Source organism: Phoenix dactylifera, unplaced genomic scaffold (genome assembly GCF_009389715.1).
Source record: "Phoenix dactylifera cultivar Barhee BC4 unplaced genomic scaffold, palm_55x_up_171113_PBpolish2nd_filt_p 000026F, whole genome shotgun sequence".
In the NCBI taxonomy this organism is placed as follows: Eukaryota; Viridiplantae; Streptophyta; class Magnoliopsida; order Arecales; family Arecaceae; genus Phoenix; species Phoenix dactylifera.
This window is the reverse complement of record NW_024067667.1, coordinates 1,958,411-1,972,500: the sequence shown is the minus strand read 5'-3', so window position 1 is coordinate 1,972,500 and position 14,090 is coordinate 1,958,411. Positions and strand designations below refer to the sequence as shown.

General features: G+C 37.1%; 1 protein-coding gene across 1 annotated transcript in view; it reads right to left on the bottom strand.

Annotated features, from left to right (window-relative positions):
- Positions 1-11,692, bottom strand: part of LOC103712321 (TVP38/TMEM64 family membrane protein slr0305-like) — a 29,574-nt gene extending 17,882 nt beyond the window's left edge. Inside the window, exons 1-6 of the mRNA XM_026806663.2 lie at positions 11,452-11,692; positions 9,024-9,085; positions 8,025-8,079; positions 6,893-6,991; positions 4,495-4,581; positions 34-150 (exon numbers count right to left, since the gene is read on the bottom strand). Of these exons, the coding sequence (XP_026662464.2) occupies positions 34-150; positions 4,495-4,581; positions 6,893-6,991; positions 8,025-8,079; positions 9,024-9,085; positions 11,452-11,547 (516 nt within the window). The 5' untranslated portion in view covers positions 11,548-11,692. The remainder of the gene's footprint in view (positions 1-33; positions 151-4,494; positions 4,582-6,892; positions 6,992-8,024; positions 8,080-9,023; positions 9,086-11,451) is intronic.
- Between the last annotated feature and the right edge of the window lie 2,398 nt (positions 11,693-14,090).

Here is a 14,090-nt window from a genome sequence, read left to right as displayed (position 1 = left end):
CTTGAAATAAGTGATTGTGCATGTCAAGCATACCATCATTCCAAGCCAGGAAGCCATTATATACTCTCCAATGCCAACAGGAGTAACAGATAGGAGGTAGTTTAGCATGTTAAATGGAAGCAGTGGCACAAGCCTAAGCAGCAATACAATCTGCAGAAGGAGAAAGACAAACTGATGTCAAAAACAGGGTAAGTTATCCATAATGTGAACTATGATGTTATTCCACTAAAGGGGTAAGAAATCCAAATATTGGAATAAATGAATCGACTACAGCATAAAAAAAAATAATAGATCATAGATCTTTTTCATGCGTGTGTTCACAAAGGAAACTATTTCATACAAATTTAAACCTTTAACTTTCAATTTATATAGCACGTATGACACACATGAACTATATATTATAGCTAACTCTTAAATTCTCTTTATCTTCACATATTCAATGTGATGTTTTTGTGCCAAGCAGCCACCTCTGTAAAGTATGGAAGATCACAGAAAGCAATGTCAAATTCAAAAACATAAATGCTAGAAAAAGAAAGATTGAAAGCTCTCAGATATTTATGAATCAAAATTACTGATGGTCAGAACAAAAGCTTCGATGCACTTGTACAAGTTATTCAAATACATATATATATGTTGGTCAGCTTTGACTTGAGAGAAATTTGCCAAACTATAGCCAAGAATTGACTGGAGAAAACTATTGATGCAGAATTTTGATGAAGCTATAAGGTCATGGGAGTGGATGGATGAAATGAGTTAAGAAAAATCACAGACCAATATATTATATTAAATTTATTGTCATTACAGTACAATTTCCACATTCTGACAAAAACTAGGAGCTAGTAGGAAGGGCTGGGTTCCGACTTTTAAAACCAACATATTCCCGATTAATTAGATAGTGTTCTGATGCACTAACAAGGGGCCTCATGAAGCCTATTGGGCCAGCCCCATTGAAGGACCCAATCCAATCAATAAAATGTTGGGGCAAGATCAGGACTTAGTAACCCCATTTCCTCTTCCTACAGATGACCACTATTGAACAAGGCAAAGGAGGTTGAGCAGATGTGTCAAATTAAGGAGGGTGGCACTATCCCGAACCGCCCGGTTTGAAAAATATTGAGTCGTACTAGGGGCAGACCGACACAGTTCCGTCCCTCAATTTGAGGAACTGCTGTGGGAGGGGGAGAGGGAGAAGAAAAGAGAGGGAAAGAGAGAGAGAGAGAGAGAGGGAGGAGGGTGGCGGAAGGAAGCCTCCAGCTCCCCTATTTCGAACGAAATAGGGGTTGGAGGCCCTTTTTTTTATTTTTGATGACTTAAGTGAAGTCGCATGGCTTGCCGACTTCATTTAAAGATTTGGAAAATAAAAGAGGTCATTTTTTTTATTTTCCAAATCCTTAAGTGAAGTCAGCAAGCCCAACCAACTTAAATCTTTCAAAAATAAAAAAAAGGCTCCTAAACCCTATTTTGTTCGAAATAGTGGAGTCGGAGGCCTCCCTCCGCCTCTCTCCCTATTCCCTCTCCCTCCTTCCCTCTCTCTCTAAACGTAACTAGGTTGGAGCCCCTATTACGCAGAGCTGGAGGAGAAGGGGCTTGAAAGCCTCTTCCCCCTCTTGGTCTCTCTCTTCCCCTCCCTCTCACACTCTTCCCTCCTCTCCCTCTTCCTCCCTCTCTCTCTTTTCCTCTTCTCCTCCCTCTCTAGTTTTTCTTTGTCGGTACGTACTGGAATGGTACGGCATGGTACTATACCATACCGTACGATCAGCCTACTGGTAGGGGTGCTGGTTTCAGTAGTGCAAACCTTGGTCAGATGATATTGATCTTGTGGTTAGGGAGTAAAGTAAAAGTTGTGCATTGGAATCTATGTTTGCAATCCATCCAAAATTAAAGTACAATGTGTGTCCAACAAAAATGGTAACTAATAAAGTTTTGAGAGCACTAAAAGCCTAAGGAAAAAATAATACTCAAAGAAACTTAAGCATACTATTTCTAGTAACAAATGTTATTGTTGATAGAAGGGAATAAGATCGCCTTACCTAGGACCTACTAATATGTAAACATTATGGTCCCTTTTGGTTGTTGGACATGCTTGGTTAACTAGCTAAACAAGGCATTTTTCTATCAAAAAACGTGACTTCTTCCTGGAGAATATGCTTGTTCTAGTCAAGGGGGGTTATCCCCTATTTCACGGATAACTTTATTTCATGGAGAGAGGTGAAATAAAGACATTCTGCTGGTTAAGGGGTGAATCATTCCTTTCTTTTACCCTTCTCTTCTTTCAAAAGTTATTCCTTAATTAACCCCTCATTACAATATCTTACATGGAATAGCAACTTCGCAACCAAGTAGCCTTCAGGCTTAACTTAACAATAAAGAAATCTTGGAGGAATACCAAGGAAAAGGACCGCTAATCCACATTTTCTATCCTGCAACTAAGTCGGGCCTTAAAAAAAAAAAAAATCTGTTAAGTTAGTATTCCTTCAGGCTTAAGGAAAAGGACCGCTAATCCACTCTACTTACAGGGCTGATGCATAGGGTAAGGTATTTGACTCCCAATGACATAAGGTGAAGGCTGTATGGCATAAAGGTAAGCTTCCTCTGTTTCCAATAAAATTGAAAAGTTTTAAAAGATCAGAAAAGAAAAAGATTATTTAAAAGCATGGTAAATGATATATAAGATGTCTCAACATGCTTGTTGTACTCAACTTTCGAAGGAAATATCTTACAATGCACAACCCAAACACGCAGAATTTGCTAAGGAAATATATAAACTGCAATATTATTGGCTCTGATATTATTCTAAAACTATGCCAATAAAAACAAATCTGTGAAAGCTAAGGAGAGGATGGCAAGAAAAGGCAGCCTATATCATGGTCATGGAGGGCAGGGCAAGGAGGTGAAATTAAGGAAACTTAGTAAAATAGAGAGGGTGAAGAGCACATGATGGATCAACTTGGCAATGTTTACAGCAGTTGAGGGGTCTTTGACTCTCTCACTCTCTCTCACTACACATATGTATACAGAGAAAGAGAGGAAGAGCTAAACTGGGCTAAACTTCAATGGATCTCCATTCAGATCCGGTAAGGCCTAGATTACATGATGGAGGTCTTATATCAATGACCTAAGCCGTTTGATGTGATCTACTTTCCCTATATTACTTACATAACAAAAATCATGTGATTTGGAGATGCCTAGCCTATGCATCAAGTGGTCCAAAAATGGACAGTCTAAATAATACTAAATTATATGTCTTTTTGATCACCCAATGGACAATCTAAAAATCACCCTATGAGTCTCGGTTCAATACTAATATGTGTGGTATACCTAGTATGGAGAATATGCACCTGTATGGCGAAACTTCTTTTAGCTTCAAATTGTATTTTGCTTGTGATTGTTCATATGTTTGGTATCTCCATTTTACAGAAAGCAGGTCAAGATTTGATTAGTTATGAATCTTCAAGAAGCCAAGTGAAAAGCTTTTAGAGTGCATCTTCAGGATTACACAATATCAATCTAAGTTAAAGAAGTTGAACAACAACACAATCCAATGCAAGTATGATTGGTTTTGTTTATTGCATGTTATAGAGATAGATTTTCCTTCAAAAGTTTACAGGACCAAAAAATATGTGAGCTCTAATGTAAATTACTTATCATAAAAGCAAGGTCGGCGGAACCAATACTGGGCACCGTACTAGTTTTCCAGTGGGACGAGTCGGTACAAGCCCGCGCCGTGCCGCGCCGAGCCCATACCGATGTAGCAGAAGAGATAGGGGAGAGGGAGAACGAGAGAGGAAAAGAGAGAGAAAGCGGGGGAGAAAGGGAGGGAGGCCGGCAGAGGCTGGAAAGGGGAAGCTATGGCCGTTCTCCTGTTTCGTCAGCTGCGACTTCTTCTTTCCGCCCCGGCGTCGGTCTCCGCCGCCCTCTGCCGGCCTCCCTCCCTCTCCCCCTTCCTCCCTCCCCGCCCGCTCTCTCTTTTTCTCTCTTTTCTTCGCCTTTGCCTCCAGTAACGGTTTCTGTTTTCATTGCCGGAACCGTACCGGTGGGCCGCTGGTACGACTCGGAATGGCCAGAATCGTCCGATTCGGAACGGTTCCGCTAATCGTGCATAGAAGTGGTCATCAAGACTATAAGATAAAACTAGATTCCAAAATATTAAAATTATAAAAATTACATACATGCCTATCCAAAGTATGCCGTCTCTGTTCCAGGCTCCATATTGGTGCCATCTGTCACTGTGTTGGCACGCAAGGTATGGAGAGCGGTTCAGCATACCGAGTGTCAGTACGTCCCCTATACCATGTACTGGTATCGATATGGTACTGTACGATATGTTCCATACTATTTGGTTTGGTATAGTATGGCGTACCATGTGCCTATTTATGCATTCCTATTTATAGACCTTGAGTTTGCTTTGATAAGAAGAATCATCAATCACTTGCTAATTGTTAGGTGGGGGAACAAGTAGTATACATAGGGGAAAATGGAGATAAAACTTTTAACCTTAAAACCGGATCTCTGAATTGCAATAGCAACTGCTTGAAACTTGGGATAATCCTTCAACTTGGAAATAACATAAGCCCTCCCAATCTGCATAACAGTAACATGATATAAAATCCGTGATCATCAATAATGCATTATGCAACAAAGTCATATAGAAGATTGGACTTATATTATGGTCTTTCATCAAATGTAAATATATAAATTTGTATTCCACAACTAGTTGAAAGTAGTTGAGATAAGAACTATTGATTATTGTTATAGCAACAGGAGACTGAGTTTGGATCAAGAATAAATTCTAACCAACAAAAACCAATAAAAGTCATAGTTTAGTTCGTCATATCGATTCAAACCGGACAGTATGGAGCGTACCGTACCATACTGATTCGGCACTGGTACTCGGTGTGGGTGGCATACCGATACTCGGTATGCTGAAAAGATTCCGTACCGTACTGTACCATACCGACACAGTGCTAGTGTGCACTGGTACGGGGTCTGGTACCAAGATGACGAACCTTGAGTCATACTTTTAGTCTTGATAACTATACAAAAATAAGCAAAACAAGAAGAAATATAACTACCACAAAGAACACTGAAAACTGCATGTATTGCTTAAAAAATTGAGTACCTTCTTACAATTAGTTAGGAAAAAATTTAAGTTAATAAATCAACCTAATGTGACCTACAAAATATGTAGAGCAAGCTCTAGAAAAATTAAGTCACAAGATGTTACAACAAAATTTCCCAAAATTCATCATAAATAGAGGATTTCTAATCACGCTTCAAGATCTAGTGTATAGTTGTCAGAGTTTCAAAGGGCGCATCAGGTCCTATCCTAATCTAATTGCAATAATTAGTGACTAAAATTTAGTTTCATCATGCAATCATTGTCTAGTTAACTTCCTAGGTTGCTACCAACTAGGTTCTGACCAAAGTTCACCATTTCGGCATCGACCCTATACCAGTACCATGTTGGTATAGTGTTGGCATGCCAGTGCGGGCTTCAATTTGGTGTACCGAGTCTCGATTCGATATCAGTATTGTACGATATGCCTGGTGTAGGATGATACACATTGGTACGAAAAACCTTCATCTTGACCAAACCAACTTACAAAAGAGACTTTAGAATCATTTTCTTTTGGATCCTTTTATTTCCTGCATGCTAACAAAATCTTGCTTAACTAATCCAATTCAGCTTTAATCTCTATTTTTTGGTAGCTAATTATTCCATGTATTGAAATTTTCTTATTTAATCACCCTATAAATTTGTTCCCATATGTTTGACCTTTATGCAATCAGTTGAGTTTTCAATTAGCTTTTTTGACTTCTTTTGGCCCGTTGATGATAATTAGTTTTTTTATCATAATCTTCCTTTATTGTCCATGTTTGTGAATTCTTTATGCCCCTTGATGCTTTATTGGTTTAGTATTGGTTGAAGCTTGTTGGTTTTTCAAGATCTAGTGTGAGGACTTGATCAACCACATGTTTATTCCCACATTGGTTGTGTGATGGAGAGATCTTGGGAACTCATGTAAGGCCAAGGAATCCAAATAATACCTTTTGGCCAGCCTTTTTTGGTGAGGTCCTTGGTTTTTACTTTCAGTGTGTGGAGTTCTATATTTAGCTGATCTTAATATGGTTAGATTTCTTCTTTCTTTAAATTAATAAAATATTCAATAGTCAATATTTAGCCTTGTACACTTCAGTACCCATACTTATCATGTATTGCAGTGATTTCTCTACTAGCTAGGGTTATTGGTGGTATATTTGTGAAGATAGATGGGTTTCAACTATCAATTGTATTCCATATGAAATTTCACTTGAGTTACGATGGGATAAGGGAGCATGTTAATGGATGGATGCCAGGCCATCCATGAGCATCAATCAGGAAGTGGTTGGTCAGTGGTGTTTGATGTCTAATTGAATTACAGTAAGTATTGCTTTATCCATCAACTGTCAGCAGCTCAATTATTTTGCCAATGCTGCGGACATATGGGGTTATGTAAGTAGCCTTTGGTTCAGTCAACCCAGTCAACAGTGTAGCAGCTTATCCAAATTTCCACTCTGTACTCTAAATCAAATGTAGAATTCAGGAATTTTGACTTCCAAAGTACATTGAACTAGTTTTAACCAATCCAAGATCACTTCAATTAATTTGATTTTTCTATGAAAGGGGAAAATCTTATGACATGCTATGATTATTGGAAAACTCAGATATGAACCAGAAAATTGCACAAGTGTTGTTGAAAGAAAACATTTATCATCCTTCCCAAAAAGAATATACATATTTTCTGTTGTGAGCTTATGGCTGCATAAGCTGAAGATGCCTAACTAAAAACGAAAAGATGAATATGCATTTTAATCGAAAGTCAAGTTTAATAATTCTACACATAAAATTTACCGTTCTACCAAGCAGGAATGCAGTTGTTGCACCAATTGTTGCTCCAGTAGAGTCAGCAACGAAACCCACAGGCAACCCAAAAAGATATCCACCACCCAGCTGGTATGTACATAGCACGTATTAAAAAAAATGAGCAACAAATATTTTAAAACAAAAGCATATATGTTTAACTCTATAATATCTTCAATTTAGAAGTCAATATGGACTATAAAAAGATGGCTACAAGTATGCACCATAAAAGATGAAAAATCAATCTGAAATGACTCTCGGGTTGTACATTCAATTGATAAATTTGTTTACAACTAAACAGATGATGTCTCTGATAGAAGCCACTTATAACACAACAATAGAATATGTATAGTCATCAATTTTTCCCCATAAAATTGAATGAAGATGGAGCAATAATCAAGGTGAAGAAGGCTACATTAGGACCAATCAGAAACTTATGATCACTTGTGCTGTCAACCTGACATCAACATCAAAGAACATTTGCCTGAAGTCTGATACCTGGCCAAGGCACCATAGAACAAAAAATGGACCTGTCATGAAACTCAAAAGGCTAGTTTTTTCATTTGCAATTTTAATTCATGCAATTAGGAAGCAACCTTAGAGAATTCCCTACACTCAGTGTTTAGAGGAAGACAAAAAATGACAAGCTTTGACATCAGGTACTGCATTCATATCTGAAGCACAAATTTTACAGGATCAGTCAGAATGAGAAACAACTTTGCAGGTTGTATATGCATGTTAAGATAGTCATCAAATCCTACCAAAAACAAAAATGAAGACAGTTATCACATCTATCCATCTTATATCGTACACGAATATTATTGTTTACTACAAACAGATATGCAAAAATTATCCATGTCAGGCCCCCCACTGTCTGGTCAGGACTGACCAGGTTTGACCTGAAATCTAGTTGACCAGATTCTAGAAAGAAGCATGAATATTGTCCACAATATAGTCAAAAGCTCAACATATTAGAGAATGCAACCAAAATGATAGTTTGAAAGATTTAAGGAATTATCAGTAATAAAATTGTTCATGTCCATGAATGTGAGAATGCTTGATTTAGAAGAGTCAGAATGATGAGGTATTCAACTATCTCAAAAAATTACAATATCATGCTTACTGTAAGTATTGATGCTGGAACTGCTAACACTGTCAAAGGGATATATGCCACAGCCCTGTAATTTTAATTTTCAGAGAAAAGTCAATGTCAGGGATTCAATGTTCGAGGATATGAACATCAAATTTTGCATAAGAGTAATGTATTATTAAGGACTAACTATTTAGGATATCAGATGTTAATATAAAAAAAGTATATATGCCTTCTTTGCATCATTGAACTAAGACATACATATGCATATATAACAGATTCCAAGGAGATGGAAGTGACCCGGGAAGAACTCAAATGGTATCGAACTAATAGAAAGTTTGCCAATTAAAATGACTGATTACAAAATCTTATGCATTATTATAAGAACCTAGAACACAACATGTTGTAGCAAAACCGCTCTTAGTAGTTATCTCCCAGCGCACTTCACAATTTTAGAACTAAATCAATAGTGATTTCTCTTTTTTAATTCATAGGACACATGATGAGAATGGATTAAGTCTAATTGGAAGACACCCCATGGAAAACAGAAAATGAGGTAATTCAAATTCTAGTAGAGAAGATTATTGACTTGTGACGAAGTTGTGTTAGTAAGAAACAAATTATAAGCAGTTCAGAGGTAGTTAAAGATATTTTCATAGGCAATATTTCTGGCATGATGCCTACCATGCATTTGCTTTTTCCTAACAGCATGTACATATCCATCCCCTCAGGTTTTTTGGTAAGTAAAAAGTTCACTAACTTAAGTTATAGCATACTATAACTCTAGAATATATATCAACATATTTCGTAGGCTGACATTAGCAATTGTATGTCGATGACTGCCAGTTTATGGTTAAAGGGATATAAGCATTCAAACCTAATTTGGTGAATTGCAATTAAGATGGAGACGGAACCTAAGAAATTTTGGTGTTCATGTTGCAATAAGCACAGTAGCTAAAGCCGCTACAACCACCAATATAGAAGGGGAAAAAATTGACATACCAAGACTTAAATATAATGACAGACACTTACAGAACAAGAGGACCCCATCGACCAAGGTTCTGCTTGATCCAAACCAAAAAATCCTTCAGAACCTGTTGGCAGGCATATAAAGTTATGGCATGCAGTCAATGAGAAGACTATATGTAAAGCCAACATATTCACATAAATAATTTGCATGAACTTAACAATTGGATCAAATTTTGAAGATATTAAAAATGTAATGACAGCTTTTCCCAACTATGTGCATAAAATTAAAGGACCATCTACCAGGCAATCCGGCAAAAGGTACACTACTGGTTCAATGAATGAATGGAACTATCAACCTCAACCCACTATTAATCTTTTTTGGAATATAACAACTAATCTGCCCAAAAGAAGTAGAATTTTGAAAGATAAAGAGCCAACTCTGACTGGTATCGATAATGAGTGAATTATGGTTCCGATAGATAGCTTAACTTTCTAAAGATCATAATCAATTTACTATTGCAGCATCCATAAGTAATCACTTCAAAAAACTTCGTTCAAATAGAAGATAAAATCCAATAAAGAATCAAGCACATCTAATAGAAATAGACAAATTATATAATAAAGAACTTGTACAAAAACTAAAATGCCTTTTTTATTTAAGAAAGGGAAAGTCAGAAATCATTAGATAGGTCAAAATTTGAAATATAAGAAGATTAATATTAAGATAAAATGCTCTTTGGAAAAGACCCCATAATCAGTGAACTGATTAGTCTAATTTAAGGATATGAATATTTTTATATTACTAGCAGAGCACATCATCATTAGAATCTCCAGAATAGGAAACGATAAAGGAGAGCCAAAAAAAAGTCGAGTCACCTTTAGCAAATACAAGATTCTACTAAGAGCAAAGCATAATTTTCTGTTTTCTACTTGCTTTGATACCAAAAATTGTTTGAGGATCAGAAGAAGTGATAGCTATAGCCATCAATAAAATACGTCTAATGTAACTTCTATTCTAGCCTTCAGTGATGCACTTGCTACTACCACATTAGTCCTTCCTTCTTCCAATGATCGAGTCTCCCATTTCCAACTTTCCCAATTCAAATTCTTAAGTTATAGGAGTACAGTTGCGCAGGGTTGGAGTTAGACATAGCATGACTAACCTCTGTCAACTAGATTTTCGGACTAGAGTCTTGACTTGGTCCATTCTATCTTCTCAGTTGATTCAGATCATCTTGGGTTGGATCAGTAGTTCAAAAGCACTGGATCCAGGACTAATCAACATAATCACATTCTAATTAAGTCACAACACCTCTCCATCCGTAGGCATTCCTATAACCAACTCTGGACCTTCCTATCTGTTTTGAGGGAAAGATCAAGGCAGAGCCTAATCTACTTCAATGGAGAAAATGAAAGGAAGGTACAGAGACACATTCCAGGAAGGGTCGTGGAAGAACAAACCACAGAATCTCCTATAATTGCACCTGAACACTCGTTTTAGTGTTCTCTATGCTGTAGGTTTTCTACTATCATACATGCTGACTGCAGATTTTAGGCATTGGCTAATTCTATCTATTTCAATTATGTTCCTTATCTTGCTTAACAAACACTATGGAATCCGCTTAAGGAATTGATATCTTCCTGAACTGCAGAATCCATGATCCCTCTCACTATGCCTCTAACATCCATTTGCTCCTTAGAAGGATAGCAACCAAAACACCTTTTTTTAGCATGCATCATCCCATGTGCTTGAAAAGCCTATTCCATCAGAATGCTGGGCTCTCATCTCAAGCCATCTCTCCAACATCTCTAACTTGCTCTCAAGTGTGATCATCTATAACAAAAATGCAGCTGTTTCTGCACGATTCATATAATGAGAATGACCAAAGGTATCCATATTATCTAAAACAAGGAATCAATTAAAAAAAGGGACCTACTTAATTATTTCCTAATACTTAAGTTTCCAATGTCTACACTGCACGAATTAAAATTCGCAAAAGGAAACTTCTTTCCAATTGCTCGTCCCACATACTGCACCATTAATACAAACATAGATATTAAAAGAAAAAAGAAGAAACGAATGTGTCACCTCACATATCTCAAACTACAATAATCCAATGATCCAAAAATCCAGCTCTCAATGCGGAGAAGTAGAGATTAATCGCTAGAGTGCATTACATTGGTCCAAGATCCACGATCCCTATATCAATCCACATGCAATAATTCCACCATTCTCTTCCCTAACCATCCCCAGAAGAGAAGGAACAAGAAAAAGAAATTCCACAAGAAACAAAATTTGAATTTTTTTTCTGTGAAAAAGAAAAACATGAAGATTATGAATCGAAAGATATCTCACGAATAAATCTAATCTAAATCGAAAACGCCAGATCAATTCCGGATCCAATTCGCGACAAAATCGAACATATCATCACGAAATAAACATAAGCCTAATAGAAACAAATTCAGAAAGAGGATCGATCGAAGATAACACCTTTTCCATGGGGAGGGTGGCGAAGGCGGTGACGATGGCGGCCGCGAGAAGTAAGAGGAGGGATATCCGAAAGAGAGAAGACCAGGAGACCGCCATGGATGACAGCCTCCGACGCCACGGCCTGCACTCCTCCTCGTCCTCCCCCTCCACCGCAATCCCCTGCTTCCTCACCCTCAATCCCCCGACGTTTGCCAGATTTAGCTCTCTCCCCTCCTCTCCTCCTCCTCCTCCTCCTCTTCAATTCCTCTCCCCCCCCCCCCCCCCCCCCCCCCCCACACAATAAAAGCAAGCGAAAAAAAAAATAAATCTTGATACTATATTTGTCAAGAACCCAAAAAAACGCCGCAAAACCCCTCTCTCTCTCTCTCTCGGTTTTTCTTCTTCTCTGTTCGTTAAACGAGGAAGAAAGCTTATCTCTTGAGCTCGTCTATCTTCTTGTTCTCTGTTTCATCGCATTGCACGCATCCAGTCTCTCTCTCTCTCGCTGCAAATATATAAATACGAATTGCCAGCCACTTCACCTACCCTTCCACGTTCCCCGCGTGTCACACATCGCACGGCACGTTCTTCGGATTCCATGGCTTATTAAAAGGCCTGGACCTCGACATTGGAATGGCCCAAACCAAATTGGATCCAATTGCCCAGCCCATGGGCCAACTTTGGATTTGAAAGCTAGTCCATTTACATCCAATTCTAGCACCCAATCTCACTCCCTCCTCATCCTACTGCTCAAGAGTGGTGAAAATTGATTTGAAGTTATGATATTTGAATTAATTTATGGGAACTCTCAATTTCTACACATTTTCTTTTAGAGGAGAAATTGGCCAATATAATTAAATAATAATTCAAGATTACCACTTTTTTCAAATTAGTCCCGTGGGTACATATTAGACATATAGAACTCTTTGACTTTGAAAATCTATTATATGTCATAGAATAAAATAGTAATGTGTGACCATAGCTCCTAATTAATTGATTATCATCCCGTACAAATCGATAATAAATTAGCGTTCGTAAAGAGCAAAATACATTTACCAAAATGTTTCAAAAATCTAAAAGGTATTTCTCTTTGTAGATGTAATTTGGTTCTTAGAATTTTATATCGCAAGGATTCAGCAAACTTATGCTTGGTTTAGCAATTTGTGTCTTGCTCCTTTTTAAAAAAGGCAATAATTCTCTCAAGATTGATTATGATTAAATTGTCGGTATTATTATTTGCAGGATTTGTGGGTCTAGCTTGGCTTGAATTATGATGCTTAGCATGCTCGTCGGTTGAACTGAAGAATGGATTGGTGCATTTGGTATTGCTATGATCTAATTTATAGGGAGTTTGGTAGAGGAGAGACTGACCCTCATTATGCAGCGAACTTGTCTTTGAATATTTAATTAATTCCAATTCATGGGAAAAAAATAGAATTCCACATATTTAAGTAGATCAAGAAGCAGAGAAAGTAAAGTTGTGTACAAATAGAGTTTTGAGAGTAAAATATTATTCTGAATGATTTAGCTACGTGCATGATTTTGGAAAATGCCGAGAATTTGTTAAAGTATAGCAAAAATTTAGGTAAAAGATTTTTAAGCTTAAAAGTAATGAATCAACACTTGTTGTGAGGTAAGAACCAGTAGATATAGCCATACTCATCCCTGCAACGATAATATCGGTTTCATCAATAATTTTGAAAACATCACTTGTTTTTAAAATATGTCATCAGCAATAAATGTTTATACAGTAAAAATCATGAATGATCGGAAAAATATTAATTTTATTTTATTACTTGAGTATATCTTGGGATTATCCCACAGCAAAAATTGTAAATATTACAAGAACTTTTCAGAATATGGAGGACATTGTTTTATGGGTGTAGCTAGTGTCCAATTAACCAAAACCTGACATGGACTAAGATATAGTTTATATTAAGACTGACCAACATATGCCTAGTTTAGATTTGGCTTGAGTTGATATTTTTCTAACAAACAAACGTTCATTATATATGGGATGATACTCTTATGTGTTTTTTGTGTAGCTTATTCAATTGGTTCTTAATGTGAATTAGTATCCGCAATGGGTGTGAAAAAGTATCTAAAAAGATAAAATTTAGATATTTGCACCCTGTCCAAGTAAGAAATCATGGCATATATGTTTGGAACAGATTCCATTTTGAGAGAATCCTTATCACTTGGAAACTCCATTTTCCACCTCCACGTACTTTTTTTATTTATTTAGCAAGTTGGTGCTTTTCCCTCTTCTTGAATCTCTAGAAAAGAGGAAGAGGCCTGGGTTGAGCTCTTAACTCCCCCTCAGGTGTCATTTATAGTCTATCTTTTTCTATATATGAAAAGTTAAGAAATCATCATGTAATAATCGAGAAATTGCAATAGAAAAAAAAGGAAGGTTTGTGATGATTTGAAGTCTTTTCTACTAGGTAATCTATTATCCTTATGCATGAAGATAATAAATTCGGTGGTTGTGGTCGGACTCTATTATCGATTTCTGACCATATTTTCCATAGGGCCATCTTTTCTCTTCATACTCCAAGCTCTAGTTATAGAAGAAGGAAGTAAAAAGGAGGTAATAGCCAAAACTCGTTCTATTACGACACAGCTCATGATGCTTATATCGATCCATTATGCACCTCTGT